Here is a 27390-nt window from a genome sequence, read left to right as displayed (position 1 = left end):
CTGGAGTCCTGTCTGTGCTCCTAGCCAGACTTTTCACAATGCTCCTTTGAAAGTGTGCTCACTTAAGCTGCAGCACCTGAAGTGCTTAAATCTGACGTGAAGCACTCTCAGAAACGTGGACGTGATTTTTGGCTGCTGATACCTTTGAGGGTTTTGTTGTTGTTGTTGTTGTTTTAACATGCAGTGTTGTTAACAGCTTTTTGCAGAGAGAAGAAAGATGGAAAGTAATGCAGTTTTACTGGAATCCAAGTCCTCTCCCATCAACCTGCTGAATGAAATGCACCAGCTGCGTCTCCTGGGCCACCTCTGTGACGTGACGGTCAGCGTGGAGTACCAGGGTGTCAGGGCAGAGTTCGTGGCACACAAGGCTGTGTTGGCAGCAACGAGCAAATTTTTCAAGGAGGTCTTCCTTAACGAGAAGAGCATGGATGGCCCGAGAACCAACGTGTTCCTGAACGAGGTCCAGGTTGCTGATTTTGCTTCGTTTCTTGAGTTTGTCTATACTGCAAAGGTAGAAGTGGAAGAGGACAGAGTGCAGCGTATGCTAGAAATAGCCGAAAAGCTGAAGTGCTTGGACCTCTCAGAAACCTGCTTTCAGTTAAAGAAGCAGATGCTTGAATCGGTGCTGCTGGAGCTGCAAAATTTCTCTGAATCACAGAACTCTGAGGAAGAGAGTGCAGCCCAGCCAAGCAGTTTGCTTGAGTGTAAAGCAGCTGCTGTGGCAGAACCCGAGCAGGCTGGCTGTCCTCCGGATCCTGCAGGTTCCCCAGGTGGCAGGCCCAGAATTGGACTGTCTCTTGAGGTGCCAGCTGCCAAACCGAAAGAGAAAGCAGACAAAAAGAAGGAAATGATGAAGCCTCCTTATGCCAAAATCAGAAGGGCGAGCGGGAGACTGGCTGGGAGGAAAGTATTTGTGGAAATCCCAAAGAAGAAATACACGAGGCGGCTGAGAGAGCAGCAAAAGAATGCGGAGGTTGCTGTCGAAGAGGACAGTTACCCACAGGACCAGGATGTGTGTGACACAGAGAGGGAGGAGGAGCAAGCAGAAGACAGCATCAAACCTGAAAGCGAAGAGTGCGACGGCAACTTTGAAACGGAAGAAAACGTGAAAAAATCCGAAGAGGACAAAAAGAAACGAGGCAGTAACTTCAAGTGCGGCACGTGTGAGAAGGAATTCCTGTACGAGAAAAGTTTTCTCAAGCACATAAAACACAGCCACGGCATCGCAGCCGAAATCGTTTATCGGTGTGAAACCTGCAGTCAGACCTTTGCCAACCGGTGCAACCTAAAAAGCCATCAGCGCCACGTCCACAGCAGCGAGCGCCACTTCCCTTGTGAGCTCTGCGGTAAGAAGTTCAAGAGGAAGAAGGACGTCAAGAGGCACATTCTCCAGGTTCATGAGGGTGGTGGGGAGCGTCATCAGTGCCAGCAGTGTGGAAAGGGGTTGAGCTCCAAAACTGCCTTGAGGCTCCATGAAAGGACGCATACAGGCGACAAGCCTTATGGGTGCACAGAGTGTGAGGCTAAATTTTCTCAGCCTTCTGCACTTAAAACACACATGAGGTATGAACAGACTTAACTGGCCTTGTTAGATTCTGGGGGGAGAAGCGGAATCCCCTGGATCACGCCTTGAGCCTTCCAGTGAAGTGGGGGTGTAAAACGTGACTGACTGGAAAACTTGAGTATTTCTGTTTCGTGGCTTTTCTCCTGCTTTTCAGGTTAAGGGAGTTCTGTAATTTCCTTTCAGCCAAAGGAGAGGCAGCCTGAGCCCACGCACCTGCTGCTGAAGTGCACTAACTTTGAACATAGGAGTATATGAGAAAAGCAACCCCATGATGAGTAATTTGTGCGATTAGGGCTATCATTACTTCAGCTAATTTGATGCCCCCCTTATATTCGATAGCAAAATGTTATGCAGTAAGTATGAAAATAATCTAAAAAGACACAGCTGTGTATTAAATTGAAGAATGCCACATATTATGGGTGCTAAGCATAGCAAACAGCTGAAATTTGCTTAGGAACAGGTCTGTCAATGTCTGGAAGTGAGTGAGGCACTGAGGGCATCCAGAGCAGAGCGGTGAAATGAGGCGTGGGCTCGAAGGTGGAGGTACAAATGCACAGTCTTGGAAGTTCAAAGGAGAGACTCTTTAGCGAGGCTCTTGGTTTTTAAGGGCTTTATCACTGCCTTTTGAAAGCAGTGGGTTTATTCCCAGTGGTAGGAAGCGCACCCAGAAACAGACTTCTGCCAGACTGCCCCTGTGATATAATTGCTGATGCAGCTGTATGGAAACTTTTCCATTGTGTGTCCTGTCCTTACTACAAGTATTTGCTTTCTGCTGCTCACAAACAGTATTTTGACATAACCAAAGTTTCTCCACCATGAATATTCAGCAAGCCTGCTGAATGCTAGAAAGCATGGCTGTCCTCATTTGTGTACCATGACAGTCTGTAGTGAGAATTTTTCATCTTCTTGTGTATTTTTTACATCTAAGGCAGTGTTCTTGCAACACTATTCAAAAGATCTCTGAAGTGTGCACGGGGTGAAGATCTAAGCTCTAGAAAGCTGGTACAGGCAAGACTTGTGTGAGCTGCCCCTCCTGGACACAGCCTTCCCCAGGAGGTCACACTGCTGGCTTGGAGTGACAGGAATTAAACTGCCCACGCAGAAGTGGCATGTTCTTGTTCTGCTCCTTGATGCCACATGTGTCCGTTGCAGCTTTTCCTACCTGATGGCCCTGCAGGAGCAGTGTGCTAGGGAAGGCATCGCTCATGTTCTGCGTGGAATGTTGCATTGGTAGAGCCAGCGATGGGAAGATAACCACTTCACTTTAGGTCACAGCCTGGTGACGTTTTTCTTTCAGTCTCTTTATCTGCATATAAGGTTTCTACATTTGATTCAATTTCTAACTTGAACATTTTGTATTTTACCCTAAAGAAAAAAAAAAAGTCCTGGATCTGAGCCTTGATCATGCAGCACAATAAAATGAGAGCAGCACACCAGAAAGCACAGTTGGGCCCAGCTGCAGGTGTTTGCAAAAGACAGTGAAGTCTTGTGCAGGCATAAGATCACTCTTCTCACAGTGAAGACAACTGCGGTGTGCTTCGAAAGAGAGTTACAGACCTTGGTATTTTAATGTTGCTTTCTCATTTCAGAATCCATACTGGTGAAAAGCCTTTTGTCTGTGATGAATGTGGTGCCAGGTTCACTCAGAATCACATGCTTATATATCACAAAAGATGTCACACAGGTAAGGCTTGCTTCTGCAGCACGCTACACCTAGGAGGCAGCCTGCTGTGAAGCCAGGAGATCTTACCATCACTCAGAAGCCAAATGCCTTTTTGCAGTTTTTGATAGAAAATTAGATTTTCTCATCCCAAGATAGAATTTCTGTGAGAAAGGTTCTTACAGGTGGAAAGGCTGTCAGTGGAAGGAGCTTATTAAGGTGCTCCCACCCAGTCAGGATCTGGCACCTAAAGCATGGGTTGTGGCTCTAGTGTTCAGCAATGTCCAGAGATCTGTCAGTCATCCACAAAAGGGTTGGCTAACTCCTTTCAAAAAAGAGCTTTCTCAGAACTGTTGGCCCAAGGAACATCATGAAGTTATCTTGGCACTTTGGCATACTTCTAAATGGCTGTGGTTGGCCTCAGTTGGCTCTTAGTGAGTCCGTGCAGCTTTCTCTTGGGTAAAGCTCAGTGCTTTATGCAGAGATCACTGCTGTCGCCTTAGTCTGCACAGATCCTGCTGTGAGGTGGTTAACTTGCATGCAGTAGCCTTCTCTTTGTATAGTAGCATTCTCAGATGCTACACTGGCTTAATTCTCTTCATCCTTGCTGCAGGGGAAAGACCTTTTATGTGTGAAACGTGTGGGAAGAGCTTTGCCTCTAAGGAGTACCTGAAGCACCACAACAGAATCCATACAGGGTCCAAGCCTTTTAAATGTGAAGTTTGCTTTAGAACATTTGCACAGAGGAATTCACTTTACCAGCATATAAAAGTTCACACAGGTAGGAGGTGCTCTGTTTTGTTGCTGCTTGAAACAAGCCATCACAATGTGAAGTCTTTGTTCTCCTGGTTGCTTAGTTCAGACAAGATGTTTCTTGGATTTCCCATTACTTGAATTTCTACACTGCAAACAAGTTTCAATTCTTGATGCAGTCTGTTTTCTTTCACTCCCTTTCTCTTAGTATTTCCCTGGATTTCTTCCTGACCCTTACAGCAAATCTCTAAAGTATTTCTGACAGCTGTGCAGATGCTGCTAGTAATGCAGCTGTGTTACGATGAACCTTATTAGAGACCAAAGTAGTACGTCTGTTTTAGTTTTCAACGAGGCACTGCAGAGAGCCAATCCCTTTTTGTCTGCTTGCCCACCTTTCACATTTGCAATCTTTTCTGCTTGGATTGTGGTGATACCACAGGTTGCAATTTGCTCGTGTTACTTTGTAGTAAATACTACTTTGTGGTAAATACCACGCTTTCCCACCCAGTGCCACCCTACAGCAAGCAGCCTTGCCAACATTCCCCAGCTAACAAAACTGCTGCTTGGCTGCTATGCCTTCCTCTTTCCTTTCTTCCTGCCAGTGTGGTGTCACCGCAGGGGGAGCAATGGACGCAGGCTGGGCAGTGCTGACATTTTCCTCTTCTGGAATATCATCTCTTCTCTGTGATGAAGGACAGGGGCTAACGGAGGTTACCCAGTGAGTAACACGCCGTGTGCTGTGCTTCCAGGTGAACGGCCCTACTGCTGTGACCAGTGTGGGAAGCAGTTCACGCAGCTGAATGCACTGCAGCGTCACCATCGCATACACACTGGGGAGAAACCCTTCATGTGCAATGCCTGCGGGCGGACCTTCACTGACAAATCCACCCTGCGGCGGCACACCTCGGTGAGACCCTGTCCTCCTCTAGCCCTGCTGCCTCCTTCTGAGGCCACGTGGTGATTTAGCCCCCTGCCCTGCCTTCTGCTCCACGTGTTCAACCTTCTGAGCTGGTCGGTTGGTTTGTTTTTCCAGATCCACGATAAAAACACACCGTGGAAGTCCTTCCTTGTCATTGTTGAAGGAGCATCTAAGAATGATGAAGCTCACAAAACGGAGCTCCCGGATGAAGAGTATGATGTGTCACCTAAAATGCCAGAGAAGCTGCTGTCTTTCTCTGAAAACGGCCACTATCAGAGCTTCACTGCTGTCCCGGGGGGTGTGACTGCACTGCATGACAGCAGTTCTGCAACGGGGACTGACTGTAAGTCAGATGGGACTCCGGGACCCCAGGGAGCCCTTATAGCTACCACTCTCAGTGAGCTGACAGTACTGCATACGCAGACAGAATCTATTCAGCCACAGCTTCATGCTTTGGTGAATATGGAGTAATTTGGTGTTACGAATCCAGTTCAAGCTGCACACTTTGTATAATCGCTTGACTTTGCCAATAACCTGCTGAGGGAACTAGGAGAAGCTATGAAAAGGAAGGAAGCAGAGGTAGATGTGAATGACCTGCCTGGGTTACCAGAATTTCTTCCAAAATGTAATTATCCACATCCAGTGCATATAGCCCCATCTCCTGAAGGCAGGGGAGAGTAATACCAAAATCTGATTTGATTTCATCAGCTGAAGAAAGGTTGTTCCCTGCAGATAAAAGAAGGTTGGAGGTGGGTGCAGTTGAGCAGAAGTACCTGCGTTCATCTAGGCTACAAAGAAGGTGCACGTTTGATTTGATGACTTCTGTACAATCGAGGGAAACCATGTTGTGTTTCTCAACCCACTAGTTTCGTTAAACAAATCTGTATTTTCTCAAGTGGAAATCCTTTATATAAGTTAAGTTCCACTAATTTGCATTTCAGGAGATGTTGGTTAGTCTCTGCTTTTGCCAAATAGCCAAGCAGTAAGCCAGCTCGTTCCCTGGGAATAGGGGGTGGGAGCAAGCTCTGGAAAGAGCTGAAGTTTCATTTCAGGAATTGTGAGTCTCTGGTTGCTGCATAGGCAAGTGGAAGCCAAGTGCTGTGTCTGTGCAGGTGGTGGTGCTGTCGTTGCTTTCCAGTAAATCTTGGTGCAGTTTAGATGCTTGTACTCAGCCAGCTTTCAAGCTGGAGAGTTGGAGGATAAAACTTGTCAATGAATAGAATAGGCAGCTTACTGACACTTCCCTGCTGAATTGTAGCTAAGCACTTTTCTGCTGGTCCAGATAAGTCAGCAGCGTTCTTTTCTCCACCGTCACTTCAGCATTGCTGTTCCACAGGCCTCCTTTTAAATTAAGTCAGTCTTACAGGGACTGAATCCCCTTGTTCTCTTCCATCACGGCCAGTAGCTGGGAAAGTCTGAGAGTCACTGCCCAGGGTAAGCACGCTCTGTGTTTCCTGCACTTGGGCATCTTTGCTAACACAGAAGCTGAACTGAAATGAAAACGTGACTTTGTTTGGCTTCAGATTAAGCTCCCTGGAGTAGGGGGAAGAGTAGGGTACTGTCCTTGTGCAGGGACAGAAGCTTTGAAATAGGTGCCAAGTGACAACTCTGACTGGGATGACTCTCTTTTTTTGGAAGCAGCACTGAGTCAAAAGCAATTTGCCCATATCATTAACTCTTCCACCTTAGGACCAGATTCCCAGTGTCAGCATGTTAAAAACCTAGAGCTCATCTAATTTACTTCTCTCTTTTGCTTTTCTGTTTCTCTTTATTTTAATATTAATATAGTATTTCCACAGAAGCTTTCTCATCTGAAGCTGTGAGGAAAAACTGAAAGATTGCATTAGTGCAAAGGTAAGCACAATCGAGCCTGGTTAGGGCTTATTCTAAGGCTTAGGGGTTGGCAAAGCAATAAAGATATCCAAACTGTGGCACAGAGCTATTTTTGAACCTTAAAGGGATGTCTGATATGTTTCCATAGAATCATAACTTAATCTAGAGAAAGGGATTTTTTTTTTTTTTAAAGAGAACATTCCAAGAGCTTATATTTGAAATATTTATTCAAGCACGACGTCCTGTTGAAACTCAGTATTCCCAGTGACCAATGTAAAGAGTTTGTAGATATCTCTGAGTAAATCTGAGCATTAGTACCTGTAGCCAGGGAAGCTTTTGTACTCCATGAATGGACAAATGTGAGTTGTGTATGAGCCATTCTTATTAAAAGACTGAAATATTACGATGGACCCTCCCCTGCTTTGTGTATTTTCCCCATAAAGAACATTGCTTGCTCTGTACGTTCATGATTTTCACTTTATTAATGTACAGATTCACACAAGACATCATATTCTTGCTAAGGCCATTTCATTAATAAGTTTTCATAGTATGTGTACTGAGGGGAAAAAGACAGCAGAGTGGCAGATTGTCATTTTAAAACTGTTAACAATTTACGACTGATACACTGGAGGTCATGCTGTAGCCTATTTATACAGAACTAACATTTGTATTTTAATATTTACTCCAGAGCACAGTAACAGACCACATAACCCCATGGGTATGGTCTTCTGGTCCACCAGCAACAGAAGCATCTTATCACAGCTGTGCACAATACTGACAATTGGAAAAACAAACCAAAAAAAAAAAAAAGGCATAAAACACTCACCTCAGTTCTGTGTGACATTAACAGAAGTAAAACCTCCCCTCAGTGGGGCAGCTAAGGTGCTGGAGCCAAGTCAAGACAAATCCCTCTGTAGGCTGTGCCTATGCTTAGCAAAGAGACAAATTAAACCACAGTGGTTCCAAACCTGGGTAAGTTCAGCAGCAGTTCATCTTTGGGCTCTCTTGTACAAAATATCTGCAACCAATCCAACTTCTGCTCTGAGATTCTCTACCTGCCTACCACGCTGGCTGTGTCCTATGCCCATGCCCAGTATTTTCAGGCACAGAACACATAGAGGATGCTGGTACAGCCCCAGGCCAGGCTGGGAAAAATACCCATTAGTTCATGTTTCTGATGGGCTGAGCATCTCTGGTGAAGACAGACCAGGCCCACAAATGCAATTCAAAGACTTTCTTTGGTTAGGCCGTGCAACAGACAGATAGATGTGAAATGAGGTGGGCTAAGCTGCAATGATGGATTTGTTGCAGCTGACCTTAAAAACACATCTGAGAAGAGAGGAAACTGAAGCTGTGTGGGAGACTGAGCATGTCCCCAGCTTACTGGACTCACCCTAGATCTGCACAGCTCCTGGGTCTCACCTTTCACGTTCTGATGCATAGAACAGTCTATGGGAATAAGTGACTGCAGAGAAAAGACAGAAAAAACCAAACGTGTGTACCAGCAGTGATTTTTGGTTTTCTTACGCTTGAGCAAGTGGGAAATAACAGTAGTGCTTCACAACTACTGAACCCTTTTAGGTCAGTCTGTCAATCCAGTGGTTTTCTACTCCAATAAACATCTAGATTAAAAACAAAGAGCAGTGAAAGCCAACATATGGGCTGCCAGGACAGGAGCAGACACAATCCTTACAGCAAGAAAAACAAAAGACAGAGTCCAAACTGCAGCAGCGCCCACCAGAGCTGCCACAACCACCACTGCTGCCAAACAAAGCAGCTACGTTTCCATTCTTAGCATCTCACTCCACTGCAGAGAAATGCCAAGTGACAACTGCTGACAGACTGCATAGGCTCACAGGTCTGTCAGTATACGCTGGGCTGTAGGTAGCTTCATCATCACTAGTCAAACAACACGTTGCACAGAGGAGCTTTGGTTGCAGACATTTTAAAACACGTCTCTAAATTGACAAGGAGAATTTCTAAAGCGCCTACATCTCTTCAAAGCACGCTCCATCCATCTGTCACCCAGACACCTAAGGGTCCTGCTCAGTGCCAAGCCTCTGCCAGCACCTCTGCACGTCACGACAACGAGGAGCTGAGCCAACAGCAAAAGGGCCAGAAGCTAACAGGTAGTGCCTGGCACGCACAAAAGACCTGCAGGAGACAGCAACAGGAGCTGATTTAAATGAGAAGTTAGAAAAATATATCATTACGTGGGTCAAGTCATCTTAGGGCAGCGGGGTTGGGAGCTGTGCCACAAAATAAAGTGGAAAAATAGATCCAAGAAAATAGAGAAGAGCCTTACATTTTATATTTAGATCTTAAATACAAAATACATGGTTAACTAGGTCTGCTCTCCCGTCCTCTGATGTGCAATGCTTCCAGCACTAGGCCACTGTGCAGTCTGTGTACACACGCACACGTGTCTGTAGAGATGTACACACACTTGTGCTTCCTGTGTCTAAGAGTCACAAAGCCTTTCACTAGCACCATTTTAAAAGCTCAATCATTAAAAAAACAACCAAGATCCATGTGCATCTGGCAGAGGTCCATTTAAAAAACAGGAAACAATAACGATACAGCAGCAGATCAGCATCTATTATTTGTACTGCACTGGCACGGACAAATATTTACATGCTCAACTCAATGGTACTGAACCTTAAGACGGAACAGGAAGAGAAAAAAGGAGTTCCAAGTGCAAACTTTGGGCTCATCAATAACAAAAAACAGAAAGATTTCTGCCAGAAGTGTTCCTTTCACCTTGGAAAAATCTGCCAGTGATACCCAGAGCATCGCTTCTCATCTACCCACGTTGCCACAACAAAGAGCAGGGTACTAAAGAAACACACAGTCATTTGGACTTAGAAGCAACAAAATTAAGCTAGATATTTTATCACGTATCCTGGAGTGGTCCTTGGCTGTAACACGAGAACAAATGACTTAGGCTGCATGCCACAAACACCACGAACAATTCACTTCAGGTCCCCGTCCCCTTCTCCTTGAATTGACTTCTTGATGCGAAGCAACATGGTTGTGAGCCACTGATCCAACCGCGAGATCGAATCGAATTCTTTCACCTATTAAAGGGGAAGAAAAAAGCAGTCAGAAAGCAGCTGCAGAACAAGCACTGCGCATCTCTTGAAGTGTAATCTTTTAAACCTTCAGCTCTTCCCGAGGCAGAAAAGGCCTCTGTTAGAGAGAGAAAAAAGGAGGCTGCCTCAAAGAGCCGCAGGCAGAAATGCACAGACTGGTGGTACTTACTGCCTCGGTGTACGCCTCGGAGTTCTGCTCCTCGTGGGCTTCCAGCAGTTTCTAGAAGAACACCATTACAAGTCAGACAATACTGCGAGCCCCTCCATGATGGGGGACCTTCGCCACCTACCACCAACCCCCCACCACAAGCACAAACCCAGATTCGTTCAAGTAACCACAATGATCATCTTCCTGCTGCTGCTACTCCCACCCGCTTGGTCTGAATCCAAAGCAGAGCGAGTCTGATGTCCCTTAAGACGTTTTGAGAAGAAGGCCAAACCCGTGGCAAGGCGAAAAAGCACAAAGCAAAGGGCAGTTTGCATTTCTAAATGTGAGCGTGTTATTTTAATGCTGGCTTTACTTACTTTCAATAGCTTGCATTCCCGTGAATCTGTGAACGCTGGGAACATTTCTTCGTATTTCTCAAGCGCGAGCTGAAAGAGAGAAGCACACCCTCAAGCTCTTTTCACACAAAACTCCTCACTTTTTATTTCAGTTTTTTCTCTTCTAGTCCTAAAACCACGCAGAAGACTCAAGAAAACATTCACAGCAAACGCATAAGCACAGGGAAATGAATAGGCAGGGTCAGATCTGGCCTCAACCTGTTCAGGGCCAGCCGTGGCTCAAGATATCACTCGGCAAGAGCCAAGCAGACACAGCCAGAGCACAGGCAGGGCAGGAAGCAGAAAACTCTGCATTGGACACTGCAGTAGCAGGTGCCCTGATTTACCCCTGAGCATCACTGTGCTGCAGTTCACCCTTCGTTCTGCTTACTCTGGAGTCTAGCGGTGATTCAGCCATCAGCAGGTGACAGCACCAGCTACAAGCCCCTGTAACAGCTACCAGAGCCCTGTGCCTGCAAAAACACCTCCCTGCTGGCAAGGGTTGGTCAACATGGCTGCAGGAGGTTGGGGCAATCACTCTGAGCCCACTGACCTTAGCGTTCAGTTCATCCACAATGAAGTGACACAGAGCAGCTTTGAAGAAATACTCCTTTGCGCTGTACTTCAGCAAAGGATTATCCATCGTGTTTGTTCCAACCTAGGCGTAAAAAGGAAGTATTGGAGTTGGGAAAGGAATCTGCATCATTAGGAACTGAACTAAAAGCACGGCATCTGATTAAAACTACGCACAGCACCATGAAGCGTCTGCAGATAAAGGCCGTGACAACTGCCAGTGTCTGTGCAGTTATGGGGCAGCCAGACAGCTTTTTGGAGAGAAACCAAAGAGGAAAACCCATCCCACCCTCAGATTTCTGTAACTGAGGCCCACCATGGCAACCCACCAGCCATCCCAGTGCCAGCGCAGGCGGTGGTGCCTGCAGGCACAGGAGGACAGGCTGCCCCTGCCTCACCTGCTCGTAGATTTCTATTGCCTTCTGGTACTGCTCCAGCTGCGCGGCGTAGGCAGCCACCTTCAGCAGACATTTGTTGGCTGAGCTGCAATCCATACCAGGAAGTGAGTGATGGGGGAGAACATCCATGTCACCTGCAAGCACTTGCAAGCATCCCCTCCCCCACTTGCTGCATAGAACGGTGGGACCCACGAGCTACAAGTAGGCGACTAACTAACACCCATGGAAAAGCACGAAGACCTGCAGCCTGACCAGGTGTCAGACATCGCTCATCTCTTTGTGCTTTCTGTGCACAGAGAACGGGCATCCCAACCCAGACAAGTCTGCTTGCAGCATAAGAACCCTGCACAGAAATCTGAGCATTCTTTAGAAACCCAACTGGCATGACGCACGGGCACCTGCTAAGCTTAAAATAATCACGTAGGATTTGGGCATCCTACCAAAGGATGTTTTAGAAGAGCCTGCTGGGCGAGGAGCGTGAGCACGTATGCAATCTAGGGCAAGTTCCCATTTCCAACCCCTCCCTGCTGGAAGGGACCACATCCCAAAGCCCACTTGCCTGTTGGACTCTTCTCCTTTGTAATAATCCGCAGCCTGCTCGTAGTGCGCGATCGCCTGGGGACAGAAATGTTACACTTGAACACTGCTTCTGAAGAGGGGGTTTGGGTTAGATCGGTGCAAGGCGACCACGTTCAGAAAAGCTTTTCTGCTCTGCAGATGAAAGGAGTGAGATGATGACACGCTGCAGGGCTGTGGGTCAAGAGGGGCACCCAGCAAACTCCAAACGCAACGCTGCCCTTGAACGTTTGCCCGCATGCTCGTTAATGGTCCCAAACTCCAGAGCACGTTTCATAAAGGTGAAACATGAAACGCTGTTGCTGTGGGATCTCGGTGCCCCACAGCAGCAAACACAGGGCCCGGCACCCTCACCTTCTCGATGTCAACCAGCTCAGCCTCGTAGATCTCCGCGATGGTGATGTGGTGCTTGGCCGCGATGGTGAACCGCCCCTGGGGAGGACAGAGGTCTGTGAGGGGGGGTCTCCCCGCCTGGCACGCAGTCATAATGTGGGCACAGTGGCCGTGCCTTGGACGCACAGCTCAGCCCCATCCCCAGCTCAGCCTCTTACCATGTCGGTGTAGATATCGATAGCTGCATTTAAGCAGTTGATGGCCTCTGCAGCATGTGTGTTCAGAAAAACAACACAAAGTCAGCTGGCGCACCAGAGTGCCCACTTCAAGACCTCCCCCCCCAAAAAACTGATAGACGTGGAACAGTTGAGGGCACATCTGGATGTTCATGGGGCTGAAGACCCCGGGCCCCTAGCTTCTGGGGAATCTCACCCACTGAGCCCACCTCTACCGTCCCACAAAAGCCCCAACACCAAGAGGTGACACAGCCATCAGGACGAGCCACGTCCAAACAAAGGAAAGCATCACTCTCGTGTCGAGAAGTGGCACGAGGAAGAAATGCCAGTAATCCCCAGCAGGCTGCACGGAGGCTCTCCGGGCACACGGACAAGCTGACTCCGAAAGCCTCGGCACTGCGCTTCTACGCTGCTAAGAAGATTTGCACAAAACAATCCCGGATTTTGTCCCCTGTACCTTGCGGGTCTGCTTTTTTGTAGGCGTTCCCAGCATCCACAAAGCTGGTGGCCGAGTCGTGCTTGCTCTGCAGTTGCATGTGCAGCTTGGCCGCCTGGCAGAAGGCGTTCCCTGCAGCTGGAACAGAAGCACAGCACCGAGTGTACCCCACAGAGAGAGCAGAATTGCAGGGCAACAGCCAACCACCCAGCAGCACCAGGAAAGCTTTAGAGGTACAACAGCCCCAAAGGTATTTCCGACCCAGGTCAGCACAGCGACGCTGGGCTCCATGCAAACCTCCTCCCATAAATTCAGCACCCTGAGGGCTGCTACAGCTCCAGTTTAGCGTGGTAAGCTGTCCCCAGACGGGCCCATTTAACAGCACAAATACTCAGCCGCACTCACCGCTCCAATTTTTGGCAATCTTGAACATGTTTGCAGCCCTGGTGTACATCTCACAGGCCTCCTCCACTCTGGTGTTACCCCTGGACGAGAGCAGGAGAGTGCATGAAGCCACTTTTGCCTTTTTGCCGGTGGGTTTCAGTGCCCGAACAGCGCTGCTCACAGCACCCTGCGGGCACCGCGGCTCCCAGGGCTCCGCTCCCCGCGCCGTGCCAGCAATTATTCAGCAAAACACAGACGGGTTTTGCCATGCGGCCACATCCACAGCCCCCCAGCGTGCCCCCTCCCACCGAGCCGCCACCCCCTGCTCTGCCTATGGGGCGGGGGTGTCATCCGGGCCGCGCAATCCCCTTTATGCAACCCCACTGCACGTCGCGCACCCCACTTTTGCAATTTTCCCCTTTTTGCAACCCCTCCCCATCGCATCTCCCTTTTGCAACCCCCCCGCGCACCGCACCACCCCGCTATTTTGCAGCCCCTTTTTCTTTTTTGCAACCTCCCCCTCGGACCCCCCAAATGGCTCACCCGAAGAGCCCCCGCAGGAAGGAATGCGAGCCCTTCACCCGCTTCTCGGCTTCGGCCATCAGCTGCACGGCCTCCCGCTCCTTCCCCGAGCTGTCCATCGCGGCAGCGCTCGGCCAGGCCCGGAGCCGCCTCCTCTTCCTCCTCCTCCTCCTCCTCTTCCTCCTCCGGGAGCGCGCACAGAGGCGGGGCACAGCGCGTACTGCACGATGCGCGCACGCAGCGCACGGCCGCGGGCTGCACACAATGCGCTGCAGGTGATGCGTACCAAAACCAGCCCCGCGGAAGGCACGCGGTGGATGCACCTCGCAGGACGCACGGGGTGCAGCCGGGCCACGATGCCCACCCTAAAGACGAGGGAGGAGCGGGTTGTAGGGTTTTCCCCGCAGGGCCAAAGCCTCGGCTCCCTGCTGCTGCCCTGCATCATGGTGAATGAGTACAGGAAAAGCCAGAAGAGGCAGCGAGCTTGCCCATTTTCTGTCTCCTTCCTCAAACTAGAGACGGATTTCTCCTTCTTGGCGAAGCAGCTTGGCACACCAGCATCCTCGTGGTGTGCTGGATGCCAGCACCATCACTGCAGTGCTTGTCCAAGATGTGCTAGGCCACAAGCAAATACAGCAACACAGGCTTATAGTCCGGGTGATGCAGGGGGGGTTAGAGCTGCCGGGGGGACTCACCCATTGCCAAAAGGCCCAGGACCTTTTGCTTCCAAAGCCCCAAGGGGAACCAGGCTGTGTGCCTCCAGACTGCAGCTCCCGGTGTGCCCAGCTCCTGGTGTCACATCACACCTCCACCGCTGCTCCATGGGGACACACGGGTTACACAGCCTCCTCCTCCCCAAAGCACAGCCCTGCATGGTGCTGAAGGTGATGACATCTCAGCAGATCTGCAAGGCCAGAAAACCACGCTTTCAGCTCCCCAGCTAAAAGCACACCCCTTTTTGACCAGCAGCTCCAAACCTGCCCTTCAGACCTGTGTTTTTCAAAGCATCCGCAGCGGGAATTAATCAATCAATAATTAATTTGCCCACGTGGCTATGGATTGCCCAGAGCTCTCTGCAGGTGCAGAATTCAATGCCAGGGAGGGGAAGGGGCCAGGCCAGGTGATCGCTGTGCTGCCCAGGCTCACATAACACCAGCTGCAATGGGAGCTGCTAAGAGCTGAGTTGTCAGCACTGCAGCACCTCGGGTGCCAGTGGGATGCACACACACGGGCTCCACTTACAGAGGGGCTGGGATGCTCTGGGTTACTCACACAGCCTGAGCAGCACAACGCCTTCCCTCCTGCAGGTTGGTGCTGCACTCAATGCTCCGATGGCCTCCGGGGTTTCCTCCAGCCCAAGGCTGCTGCTGAAACTGATCACCATCACACATTGTGAAGGATCCCAAACCATCCCTGGTTTTATTTCCTTTTTTCCAGGCAGGACACAATGGAACCTTTTTATCTCTATGATCTTGGAATACAGATAGAAAACAAAGCTATCCAGAGGATCCTTTGCCCCATGGCCGCAGAGTTCTGTCATCTAATGCTTGCCCTGGAACAGGAAGATGGAACGTGTCAGACCTTACCCAACATAGAGGAGAACGCAGAAAAATTAGCCAAAGCCACTGATGAACTCGCTTCTGCCTCAAGGAGGTAATTTTGCTGGGTGGTGGGTGGTAGATATGGGATGAGGATGAGCTGAGCCTCATGGCTTTTCTTCCAGATTGGCCGAGCAGTCCAGTGACAAGGCGTACCAGGAGGAGACACATCTCACAGCCGAGTCCCTTGTGCTGGCAGGGAGGCACGTGTTGCAGGCAGCCCGGCAGCTGCAGGGACAGCCGGACAGCCCTAGCCACAGGGAGGTGCTGGCTGCAGCAGCAAAGGGCATCCTAACCGAGACTGTGAAGGTAACACCAGAGGGGATGGTGCTGAAAGGAGTGGAGGGGAGGATGCAGCTGCAGGAGGGACGAGATGGCCCCTCTGCTGGGGAGCACTAGTTGGAGCAATTTTGTTCAATAGGATGAGAAGGGATGGCCTCAAGTTGCACCAGGTTGTAGTTCAGGATGGGCATTAGGAACAATTCCTCCTCCCAAAGAGCGGTGAGGCACTGCCACAGCTGCCCAGGGAGTGGTGGGGTCACCTGGAGGCGTCCCAGAGCTGCGGGGATGTGGCACTGAGGGATGTGGGCAATGGGCACGGTGGGCTGGGGTTGGACTGGATGATCCTGCTGGTCTCTTCCGACCTTGATATGCTAGGATTCCCTGTGTGCTCACTAGGAGAGGCCTGCTGGACAAAACACACCTCTTTTCTCTCCAGCAGCAGATACAGTATCATTTCCAGAGGGATGTAACAGTGATGCGTAACCTTAGCCACACTGACTGTACTTTCTGCTGCGCTAGATCCTTCAGATCGAAGGTGCTGCCGGGGCAAGGAGCATAATGCAGGCTGCCAGCTGGCTGTTGGAGTGCCTGGGCACACTGCGGGATACAGGGGACATGCCAGGGCTGCTGGCTGCTTTCCAGGACTTTTCCAAGGCTTTGCTTCTGCTGAGCAATCTGACAGCACAGCACCTCGAGGAACTCCAAGATTCTCCTCGACGGACCAGCTTGGCCCAGACATTGCAGCTCCTTCAGAAGTGCATTCCTTTGCTCCATGAATCCAAGCACAGACACCTTAAATGCTCCTGTGCTCAACAAGTCAACTTCTCCAAAAACGATGCTTTCCAGCTGATGGATAGGACCATCCAAGAGCTTGTTTCCTTGCTTGTCAACAGCACGGGCAGCAAGGAGCTTCAGGACAGACACGGGACCTTCTCCCATCATGTGCATAGGCTGCTGGCTCTCCTCAACCACCCAGACCCAGTGCACCTCTCTGACAGCGAGCTCAGCACTCACGTGGAAGCAGTAGTTTTCCACTGCATGCTTCTAGCAGAGATGTGCAGGGCAGATCTGAAGCAGGATCTGGTAAAACGTTGCTGTGTTCTCCTACGGCTCAGAAAGAGCATTTGCTGCCACATAAGTCAGCAGGAGGGATGGACAATGCCAAGCTGGGGAGAAAGCAGCCTGCAGGAGAAATGTCACACCATGGGAAAGGAGGTGGAGGACCTTGACAAGGCTGTGCTCAAAGCTACTCTGCACCAAATCCTCAACACCTTCTCCGAGGCCAAGGAGCCCTTGAGGCAGTTAGTAGAGGAAGCTCTTACCCTTGCAGATACAGGGTGTTTTCCAGCAGGGCAGGGAGGATTACTGAAGAAGCTTCAGCCCCTCACTGCCACCTTTTTCGCACATGCCCAGCAGATGCTCAGAGTGGCAGACTTTGTCCTGGCCAGGTGCACCAAAACCCGAACTGCTAGAGAAATCCACGACAGTTTAGAGTACTTAAAGAGCCTCCTTGCCAGTCTCCCTCCAGCGCTCACAGAAATGAGCAGAAATCCAACCCACATGAGCACTGCTCAGCAGCTGCAATCCTTGTACCACGCATGGGCTGGGACAACAGAAAGCCTCTTACAGTGTTTCGAAGAGACAGTCAGCATGCATGAATTCCTGAAGCTGTCCATCCAGGAAATGGCCAAGCACAAGGAATGGTGTGACAAGGCCCTGCAAAGCCAGGACCCCAAAAGGCTCTCTAAGCATGCTACCAGCCTCACCAGTTGGGCTCGGTGGGTCGCTGAAGCTGCTGCCAGGTATGTGGAAAGAACAACAGACCCCATTTTCAGGAACGGCTTGCTGGTTTGGATTGAGCAGCTGGCCAAGGCCATTCTTGAGCTGAAAGCAGCCACGGCCCTTTGCACGGAGCAATGCTCCTGTCTCCAAACTAGGGATGTCTTTTCAAGGATGATGAGCTGCCTGATGGATACTGCTCACTGCATTCAGGATGGGCTGGATGGGTCCAACCACCCAGATATCCTCAGCCCTCTCCGGGAACAAATACGGAAAGCTGACGTTGTGAAGGAGCTTCAACTCAGCTCATCCTATGCTGGGTTAAAAAACATTATCAGTCAAGCTAAATTGCAAGGAGGTATCTTAAGTCATCCGTCTCCACAAGCAGGTAACTCACACCCAAATATTGTTCCAAGGAAAGGAGAAATGCACCCTGTCATTACAGCACTCCTAGCAGCTACAAGAGCCCATGATACAGCAGCTGTGAACGCTGCCTGCTCCGCCTTGCTCGAAGTCTCCAACTGCTGTATCAATGCAGCAAAGGAAGCACTGCCTGTTGCTGCTTCTCCCCAGATGGAGACACTGGGGCAGTACCAGAAGATTATCTTACTGACACCATGTGTTATTAGTTTGGCCAGGGAAACAGCCAGGCCAGAGCAGCTCCAACATCAAGGCAGACTTCTCCAAACTGCACTTTCCCTCTCAGAAACCATCTGTGAGACCAAAGAGTGCCTGGCAGCCATGGCAGGCTCTTGGTACAGTCTGTCTCAACAAGTGCTTGGTTTTATCTTGGCCGCTGACTTTATGAGCAGCAAACAGGCTTTGGATGAGACCATGATGGGTTTAGCAGGAGCGGTTCAGATAGCAGAGGACATTGCAAGCACGGCCTGTAATAAGCAGAATCCCATCTGTCCTGATGTCTGGGAAAACTTTCTACAGGTCCAAGCCAAATTTTCACATGCTCAGATGAAGACCAAAGTGTTACTTGAGAAAGCAATGTCCTTCAAGGGCTCCTGCAAGTTGGGAGAGGCCAGCCTGGAGCTGCGCTGTGTCCACTGGGCTATCAGCATGCATGTGCTCCTGAGTGCTGTGGATCAGTTCATAGGCAGAGACATCCTGTTCCTGAGGGAGCTAAGAAGTGCCATGGAGAACAAGCTTTGTTCGCAGAGCCTCTTGGCTGCCGTGTCTGAGACCTCCCTGAGGCTGCAGGAAGCTGCCCGGCTCTCTTACTTCACTTGCCCTGAAGACTGCGGCCGCAGTGAAATCCTCACCCTCAGGGAGGAGATAAAGGTGCTGATGGAAGCACTGCTGGATGCCTCCAATATCCTCTTGGTCTCTCCACTGCCTTCTGCCAGCTTGTATATTCGCTTTGAGCTCCTGCAGAGAGACTTGGCCCTCAGGGCCAAGGCATTACTGCTCCACCTGGAGAAGACCAACAGCGAACACCTACAAGTCATCCGAGATGTGGTTGGACCAGCCCTGTCTTTCTTCCCCAAAGAGTGCGGGGAGATGAGCCAAAAAGCTTTTAAAGAGAAAGCAGGTCAGCTAATGGCCAACATTCAGTGGGTCAAAGCCACCCTCCAAGATGTCCTGGAGACCACCGCACAACTGCAGCCACGGGCAGACCTGCTCTCTGTTGCAGACCACCTCCTGGTCCTCACATCTGATGCAGTGGACAGTGCCAGCCAGCTCTTCCAAAGCCACCAGGACAAAAGGCACCTCCACCTAGACAGCATTGTCTGGTACTGGTCAGCTAAAGCACACTACCTTGCCACGCAGCTTCAGGCTGTCCATGGCATCAATGGACACATCCTGGAACTCATGAGACAACACCTGCAAAACGTGGGGGATCAGTGCTCTCCAAAAGAGTGCAGCAGCACAGCCAAGCTCTCCCCAGCCCGAGAGCTCGATGTTCTGAGGCCCACCAAGTCAGCAGAAACTTGCCTGAGCAGGAGTGGACAAGCAAGCAGAGCTGTCAGAGAGGCACGCAAAACGGTACGGTAATTTTTCCCCCATTAGTGCAGTGTGATGAACACTGTTCAGTAGGAGAATAACTGAGGTTGGCAGGGATCTCCTGGAAATCAGCAGTCCAACCCCTGCCCGCGGCAGAGCCAATTTGTTTGTTAGATCAAGCTGCTGGGTGCCCCATGCAACTGGGCTCTGGATATCTGACCTGATAGAGACCTTTCCACAAATAAATCCATCTCCAAAACACTGTTCCTAAGGAGCAGGGAACTGTACTGCCCTTCCTTTCCCTGAAATACTCTTTCTGCTCAGCTCCTCACCTCTCAGTGAGCTTTCCTCAGGAGTAGCAGCCACCCTGCTCCCACAATTGCTGCCAGTTGCCAGGTGCTGGCAAAGGCTTCAGCAACATGATCCAAATCACTCTGCAGAGCAGTTTAAGAGTATTTCATTGCACTTCTCAACTATGGGCACTGCCAACTTACGCTGCAGTTACCACCCACTTGGAGATAGCTCCAGACAATGGCACGGGGCATTTGGACTCAACAATCCCATTGTGGGTGAAGGCAGAAGAGAAAAAAACTGCGCAGGAAGGCAGAGTAGACTCAGCAGCGTTGCAGGCAGCCATCCCACCTCTTTACTCACCAAAAACTGCTTCAGAAACACGCAGGCAGGAACTTCTCAATACTGATACAATCTGCATACTCTAGACTTTTAACTGTTCAGTTGTTGTCTCGACAGCAAGGGAACCGTCCTCTCAGTACCTTCTTTGCAAGCAGCTCTGGGAAGCAAGAGAGAGAAGACAGGGAGAGAATGCAGGGAGGTGCCAGCAGGATGTCCCAGATGACCAAGGACATGGCAGTAAGGATGCTTCACATGACTCAGTTCCTGAGGAAGAAGGGCCCCATCACGGTATGGAGTTTCTCACCCCCTACAACTCATCACTTCTGTAGGTATAGAGATGCCTTCTAGAGGAGATACCCAAATGCCCAGTGCCTGCTGAAAAATCCATGTTATCCCATCCTACTAAAAGTGGCACTGGGTGCACTTGCCCCAGTAATTTCAGGAATTACTTTCCTGAAAGGAGATGCAAGTCCATTCCTCATTTCAGAATACACCTGGCCTCTCTGGATGCTCCTATCTTACAGGAAAGATGTTTATTTTCCTCCTCCCCATCACATTTCCATTTTGTTTTAGAGCAAGGAGCAGCTTGTGGCCTGTGCTAAGCAAATAGCTTCTGATGGGCAGGCATTTGTTACATTCGGCCGCATCATTGCAAAGATGTGCCTGGACAAGAGATGTTCTGCAGAGCTGCTGTGTGCCACTGAGCAGACCCACACCATCAGCAGCCAGCTCACCATCGTGGCCAGGTGAGTTGCTGGTAACGAGGAGTCTCCCCGAGGCTCAAAGAGACGTGCACAGTGGTCTCCAGAGGTCTGTGTTGGATCTGGGTGCAGCACTTAGAGCTCAGTTACAGTTCAGCAGGCTCTTCTCTTTCTGCTGCTGCCAGCAGCACTTTTCTCCCATTTGCCTGCCTCGTTTCCCCTGAAAAACTACAGCAGTGCAGGGGACACTGCCTCTGGCTTTGGGCTACCTGGTGGCAGAGAGCTGCACGCTTCCATGCTCTTCCAGTAAAATATCTCAACGTGTCTTTAAGGGTAAAAGCAGTCACTGCTGAGAGCAAGTCCTCTTCTGAGCTGCTCGTGAGCAACGCGCAGAACCTCATTCAAGCAGTTTTACACCTTCTGAAGGCAACCGAGGCAGCATGCATCAAAGTAAGTTAATGCTGCTAACACTGACTAGGTTTTGCAAGGTGAGCTTGTGCTATGGGGAGCTCCTTCAGCCACATCTGGTGGTGGAGATGCAGAAGCTGGCTGCTGAGGGACCTCAATAGCTAGGGGTCAAGATTCCTACTGCTACGTTTCTGTTTTATGCCTTTCTGTTTTGTTTCCAAAGCCTCCTCTGCATTTTTTTCCAGGCATTGAATCTGCTCTATCGCTGTTACCAGCTTTTAAGTCATCTTTAGCTGGTCCATTTCCCATTTCATATTTGGAGAGTGGCAGCACCTCATTGGAGGCCTTTATTTGGAAATAGTCCATGTCAGTCTTAGCCTTCGTGTTGTCTCTAGATGGGCTTTGATCACAACTCCCAAGAGCTTGCCTTGCAGCTGCCAGCAACGGCTGACTGATCCAATTGTAAATAGTTTGTGAGAGCAGACTTGATGTGAAAGCACTTCAAAAACAAGCACAAATACAACTGCACTCTGCGCCGGTGCAGTTTTTCATTGTGTGCCTTAATCTCCTACATAGCCCTGCAACCTCTGCTGAGCTCCGTGTCTTTTTGACAGAGTTTTGATTAGAATCTTGGTTGATGGACAATCAGCAAAAAGCAAGGGAAAGCTCCTCATGTCCATCATTACCTATGCTGTTTAAAGTGTACTGTCTGGGTTATCTGCTGGCAGCACAATGTAATGAGCCATTCTTTTATCTCGACTGTCCAGATTACAAAGTCCTTTATGGCCCAGCTGCTCCCCTTTCAAAATGTATGGGCCCACTTACCAATAAGCTGACGAGACAGCCTTATTTTTCTCTCTCTGTAAGCAGGTTTTTAAGCACGTGGAGAATTTTTTAAGCATTAACTAACAGAAACGTGGCATCACTCGTACAGACGTCGTTACGTTCTGCCATATATAATTTGTCTTAACGTCTTCAAGCACGTAAATATTTGTCTCCTTCCAATAGGGCTTGCGACAGCCTGCTCCTGACTCTGAAGAAGCAGCAGCTGCTGCTTTTTGCACCGAGTGGAGGAAAAACCTGTCGTGGCACAGAGCCAAGCAATGCTTAAACTCAGACAGGGATGAATTAGGCCTCCGCAAGACTCAAGCGAGGGCTGAGCCCACGCTCACAGCCATGGTGCAAGGACAGTCGCCTCTGATCGGTGGTACCCCCCAGTGTCCCAAATCTATTAAAGGACATCCAACTATGGGCAGCCACCTCTAGAAACAGGAAGGCATTTCTGCTGCTGCTGAGCTGCCCAACCTTGCAGATGTGAGACAGCTGGGGCTCTGTGGCAGTGAGGCTTCTGAAATGCTGAGGGATGGAAGACGCCGTTTCATGAGGTACCTTCACTGCAGCAAGAAGTGCCAGTTTTTGTGCTCTCCAGATGCAAACAGAAAGATGCAGGAACACACTTGTAGCAGCAGCAAACGTGGCTGGTAGGATCAGAGGGTGTTGCTCACCTGCATCAGAAAGCCTCAGAGCTGGGAGGTGTTTCTCAGGGCCCTATCGCACTCCTCTTCATCCAGCAGTATTGCATGATGCTAACAGACACCACCCCACCAAGGAGAGCTGCAGGGCATTCTCATGCAACCAGCACCTTTTCTTCTGCAGTAACACGACCCACGGTACTACAAAACCCTGAGGAAAAAACTGAATGAGGACGACTAAGGAATGGGCTCACTGACTTCTGAAATGCAAAGGAGGCATGTAATTAAACATTCTGCACTTTGCAATAATAAATTAACTTTAATTGGGAAGGATTCGTATTCTTTCCTTTATGGCAGAAAAATATTTGAACAGGCTACATATGGAAGCTAGAAACCTCATTAATAGTCGTCTTATCACAGGGCAGCAACAGCAGGTGCTGATCTAGGAATGCTCATCTTTCTAAATTGCAGAGATTATTTTACTCTTTCAGTAGTCCAGGGCCACAGGAGCATTTTGTCACACCTGCTGTCCCTGACTCAGCAGATCCTACAGCCTGAAACGAGCCTTTTCTCCAGAATTCCGGGGCACACCATCACAGTAAAACGTTCAGTGCTGATGCTCACCCACCTTGCAACCATGGGCATCTGGGACATCCAGGACCCCCAGTACTGGCTGCTCCTGTTGCTGCTCTTCTGAGTTGAAAGCGTCCGAGGGAAACGCTGCTCTGTGCTGGAGGAAGGGATGGAAGCAAGTGCTTTCCCTGCAAAAGACACAATCATTTCTCACAGCAGACCTGAGCTCAGGGAGTGTGGCAGGACTGTCCCCACACACCTTCCTGCCCCTCTGCTGGGCTCAGACCCCCCCCCAGCATCTTCCCCTTGGCTTACAGGGTAGGTCAGTACTTGTGCTGTAGCAATGAATCCTCTCCACGTTTCAAGAGGGAGCAGTAGCAGCAGGCACACCGGAGCAACCTCGAGCTCAAGGAAGAAATCTGCAACGAACAAACACGCAAGCACAGGCAGAGGAGAGGAAGCAGCCCACGGACACTTGCACTGCAGCTGGGGATGCCCTTGCAGAGCTGCTGGCCAGGCCCAGATGGATCGTGGATGGATGGAAGGAGAGAGGTTTCACATGGAGACAGTAAGTTGCAAGGACAAGCCAGCCCCTTTCAGATGACATTTTCTCCTTACCTTGTCCTCCTTCTTGCCCCAAAGAAGCCCCACATTACATTAAAGGCACTGACACGGCAGTCCTGGGTTTGAAACTAGCATTCTGGGTCCCCTTACCAAAACACAACCCATTTTCATCTGCACCTCCAAAATGGATCCATACCTGGACCAACGGCAAACCACCTGAGATCCTCCAACTATCTCAACTGCAAGGCATAACATTTTGTCCCTGGTATCAGCATTTTTCCTTCGACCCTCATTTTCCCAAACGCTGAAGACAAGCCAGAGTTCAATTTGATGATGATATCTTCACTGCTCTGAAACCACTATTGCCTTCAACAATACTGAATTTGCCACACCGTCACATCCCAGTCACCAGCACTACCCAGCCAACACGCAGAGAGCAAGAGGACAAGGTCCACCAAGAAGAGGCTTAATGCAAAGAAACATTCCAAGTGGGCGGGAACCAGATAGCAATTGAGCAGACTGCAAAATTTTATTGTAAATGTAGCTAGCTAGGAATAACTACATTTCCTCTATATAAAAAGCAACCCAAAAGGCAAAACGAGAGAGGCTTTGAGGACAGTTGTGCTCTCAGCATGCAACATCTTTGAAAATTAAAGAGCATGCATGACATTTCTCACAGCAGCGATGACAATCGTCGTCAGAGAACAACGCAGAAGTCTGATCTCGGGACCACTCAGCCACAGACTCCATCTGGATTCAATACGAGGGCAGCTTAAAAACCCACCACCATCCGACTGGCGAGTGGTGCAAAGCCAGGCTTCATCACTTGTGTCCTTCACACACCCTCTCTGCTGTTCCTCCAAGCCTGAGCTAGCTGGCAGCACGTCAACACCACAGTCATTACCAGACTTTAATGGTACCCTTTTTAATTTTTTTGTTAAAAATGTTGTAAAGACACAATGAATACAAGTACTGCAGTTACATCGATACAAAAAAAGCAATACAAATTAAGCGGCTGAATACAAAAATACATTGAAATACATGAACACCACAATGTAACTTATAGCACTAATCAGAATTGTGTATGTGTGAAAAAATTAAATAAAAACCTTTTTCGTATTAGACAACTTAGGTATTCTCCACTTTTAACAGTAACTTTCTTCTAGTTATGTACTTCACAATTTCTTCTATATACAGCATAGAATAAAATACTTTTAAAAGATATGACATTTTTACTCCTCAATATGTGATATAGGTCTCTTTTACACTAAGAATATTGACTGCGTGAATAAAAACCGATGTCTGACGTCGACTGATCGGAAAAGGAGGATCAACATTTTCCTTTTAAATCACTTCTGTATACTTAAGTTAGTCGGTTTGGCTTGATGCGTCGGACAATCCTTGTCAAACAGTGTCTCTCACAGTAATGTACATAATATTGCTTGTATCTATACAATCATACAAATGTGGCAATCATATCTAAATGTTGTTTATGAAAGAGACAGCTCACACATATACAGGTCTTCAGACTTTCTTAATGACTTATTTACAATGAAAGTGCTTTTATCAGCTCTAACACGATACATGTTGTTTGTTTGTTTGTTTCCTACATGTCAATTATTAGTCTCCCTGAAATTGGAAAAGTATTATATAGAAAATACCACAGCTTTGCAAACACTATAGCGTACTGTATAACTGCATGTGGTTCTGAGATTAGCAGCTGAAAAGTGTTGATAATTATAATTTAAAAATAAATAAAGCAAAGAGGTAAACCAGTTACAAAACAGCAGAAAACTGCAATATTCACAACAGTAAAAAGACTTAAAATCAATTGCTAACAAAATGGTGAAGCGGTCGGATCGAAAGTCTTGAAAACATCTTTTAAGGACTTATCATCTGACTCCCCGTTGGGATCATTATCCTGTGTCTGAGTGACCTGTCCAGGCTGTCTCACCTGCCTCGGATCACTGTACTGCGGTCTGATCAGCCCCGATAAAGCTTGGATAGGAAGATTATGCACTGCAGGTGCAGCGCTGGAGTGTTTAGCCTGAGATTTACTGTTGCTGTTTGCTTTATCTGAAGCAGCTTCTGCTGATGCTTCGGGATTTTTCTCTACGTTGGAGGCAGGCTTGGGCAGCGACACGTCTTCTGAGAGGCTGGGTTCATTTTTAGCAGAATTTTTCAAAATGCTTTTTTTCTGGTTCTCTCCGTTCTCCCCGGAGCTGGCTGGGGCCGTGTCCGACGACGAGCTGTGATCTCGGGGATCATACAGACTGATACCGCTCAGCAAGGAGCCCGAAGTCCCCAGCCTGACGCCGCTCGCCGACAGCTTGGGCGCGTACGGAGGCAGAGCATCCGGGTCAGGTTTAGCAGTGGCAGCTTCTGAGGGCTGTGACGAACTGGCAGCGGATCTGGCGAGGCGGGGGTCAAACTTTGAAGGGTGCGACTCCTTTGCGACTCCGTGATACGTATCTGTGTTAGACAGTCTGTGGAGCCTGGGGTCAACGTTCTTTTGTAATCGAGGATCTCCTAACTTGCTGGAGCTACTGGCATGAGAATCCACAGACTGATCCAAGTAGCCACTCCTGCCCACTAAGTTATTTTTTGCTTTTGCGGCTAGTCTCGGGTCAGCTGGCATCGCGTTTGGATGGGGATCGTTTTTCAGATTCCTCAGTTTATTGAGCCTCTGGTCAGCTATGAGTGGAGGAAGAGGTAAATTAATTGAAGAGACGGGGTCAGGCTTAGGCAAAGGTATTGGGAGCAAGTCTTCGGGCGCCCATACAATATGCTTAGCAAAGTTTGGTTTCATCAGGGTAACATCCATTTTAATGTGGCTGAACTGCCTAAGCTGAGATCGGGGATCCCTTAACGTTACACCGGGCAAAGGTTCCAACGGAATCAGAAAAGCTCGTTCTCTCAGTTCTCTTTCTGAATCCTCTTCATCATCATCCATCCCTTTTTGCTTGACTTTCACACCTGTGTGAGGGTGGTGTAAATCTAACTTTGCTCCCACAAGAGACGAGCTGGCATGACCACCGTCGCTGATTTTATGCATCCTGGGATCCCTCAGCCTGGGGTCCAAGGCTGCGGATTCCGATGGCTTTCTGGGGTTTGATCTTGGCGAGGCCCTAAGCCTTGGGTCAGCAGCCTGAGGCCCTGCACCTTTATCTTTTGCCAGCCTGGGATCAGTAGGAATACCAAGCATGTGCTGCTCTGTGGAATGCTGCTGCTGATTCCTAAAGTTTTCACTCTGTTTCTTCAGTGTTTTCAGTATTGATTTAACACTGTTCCCCTCTTCCTCTTCACTGCTGGAGTACCAGTTGACATTGTCATCTGAGAAAAAAGATTATGGAAACAAATGGTCACGAGGGAATAAAGCAACATGCTTACTCACATAAAGGGACAACTTCTCAGTGAAAAGGAATGGAGTAATAATATCTGGTACCAAGTCCTCGTTCGCTGTATTAAAACAACTGCAATATGACAAAAATAATGTAAATGAAGAACTGAAGGAACAAAAAAACCAAGTTAGCTCAGATACTCTCAAACTCTGCTGCATTCTCTCCACATTTCTCACAACAGCAGCTGGCTAAGCACCACACAGT

At 49.1% G+C, this 27390-nt stretch overlaps 4 protein-coding genes across 4 annotated transcripts in view; 2 read left to right on the top strand and 2 right to left on the bottom strand.

Moving 5' to 3' along the window:
* Nucleotides 1-217: 217 nt before the first annotated feature.
* Nucleotides 218-7132, top strand: GZF1 (GDNF inducible zinc finger protein 1). The gene is made up of 5 exons (XM_010706331.4): nt 218-1563; nt 3154-3248; nt 3838-4005; nt 4727-4884; nt 5011-7132. The coding sequence occupies exons 1-5, from the start codon at nt 218-220 to the stop codon at nt 5365-5367; spliced, it is 2124 nt and encodes a 707-aa protein (XP_010704633.2). The 3' UTR covers nt 5368-7132.
* A 56-nt stretch (nt 7133-7188) lies between these two features.
* NAPB (NSF attachment protein beta) lies at nt 7189-13978 on the bottom strand. The gene is made up of 11 exons (XM_010706332.4): nt 13844-13978; nt 13322-13401; nt 12938-13054; nt 12463-12509; nt 12266-12343; nt 11895-11950; nt 11336-11420; nt 10918-11022; nt 10347-10415; nt 9991-10041; nt 7189-9806 (listed from the first exon to the last, which is right to left on the bottom strand). The coding sequence occupies exons 1-11, from the start codon at nt 13939-13941 to the stop codon at nt 9702-9704; spliced, it is 891 nt and encodes a 296-aa protein (XP_010704634.1). The 5' UTR covers nt 13942-13978; the 3' UTR covers nt 7189-9701.
* A 25-nt stretch (nt 13979-14003) lies between these two features.
* LOC104909455 (uncharacterized) lies at nt 14004-26065 on the top strand. The gene is made up of 7 exons (XM_085218646.1): nt 14004-15475; nt 15546-15729; nt 16222-19476; nt 20185-20355; nt 20641-20813; nt 21101-21218; nt 22185-26065. The coding sequence occupies exons 1-7, from the start codon at nt 15270-15272 to the stop codon at nt 22440-22442; spliced, it is 4365 nt and encodes a 1454-aa protein (XP_085074772.1). The 5' UTR covers nt 14004-15269; the 3' UTR covers nt 22443-26065.
* The window catches only part of ZC3H6 (zinc finger CCCH-type containing 6), a 29093-nt gene continuing 26397 nt past the window's right edge, over nt 24695-27390 (bottom strand). The window contains exon 12 of the mRNA XM_003203639.5: nt 24695-27118. Coding sequence (XP_003203687.1) covers nt 25620-27118 — 1499 coding nt within the window. The 3' untranslated portion in view covers nt 24695-25619. The remainder of the gene's footprint in view (nt 27119-27390) is intronic.

Source organism: Meleagris gallopavo, chromosome 2, assembly GCF_905368555.1.
Source record: "Meleagris gallopavo chromosome 2, MGAL_WU_HG_1.1, whole genome shotgun sequence".
Taxonomy (NCBI): domain Eukaryota; kingdom Metazoa; phylum Chordata; class Aves; order Galliformes; family Phasianidae; genus Meleagris; species Meleagris gallopavo.
This window is presented reverse-complemented; position numbering and strand designations above follow the sequence as displayed.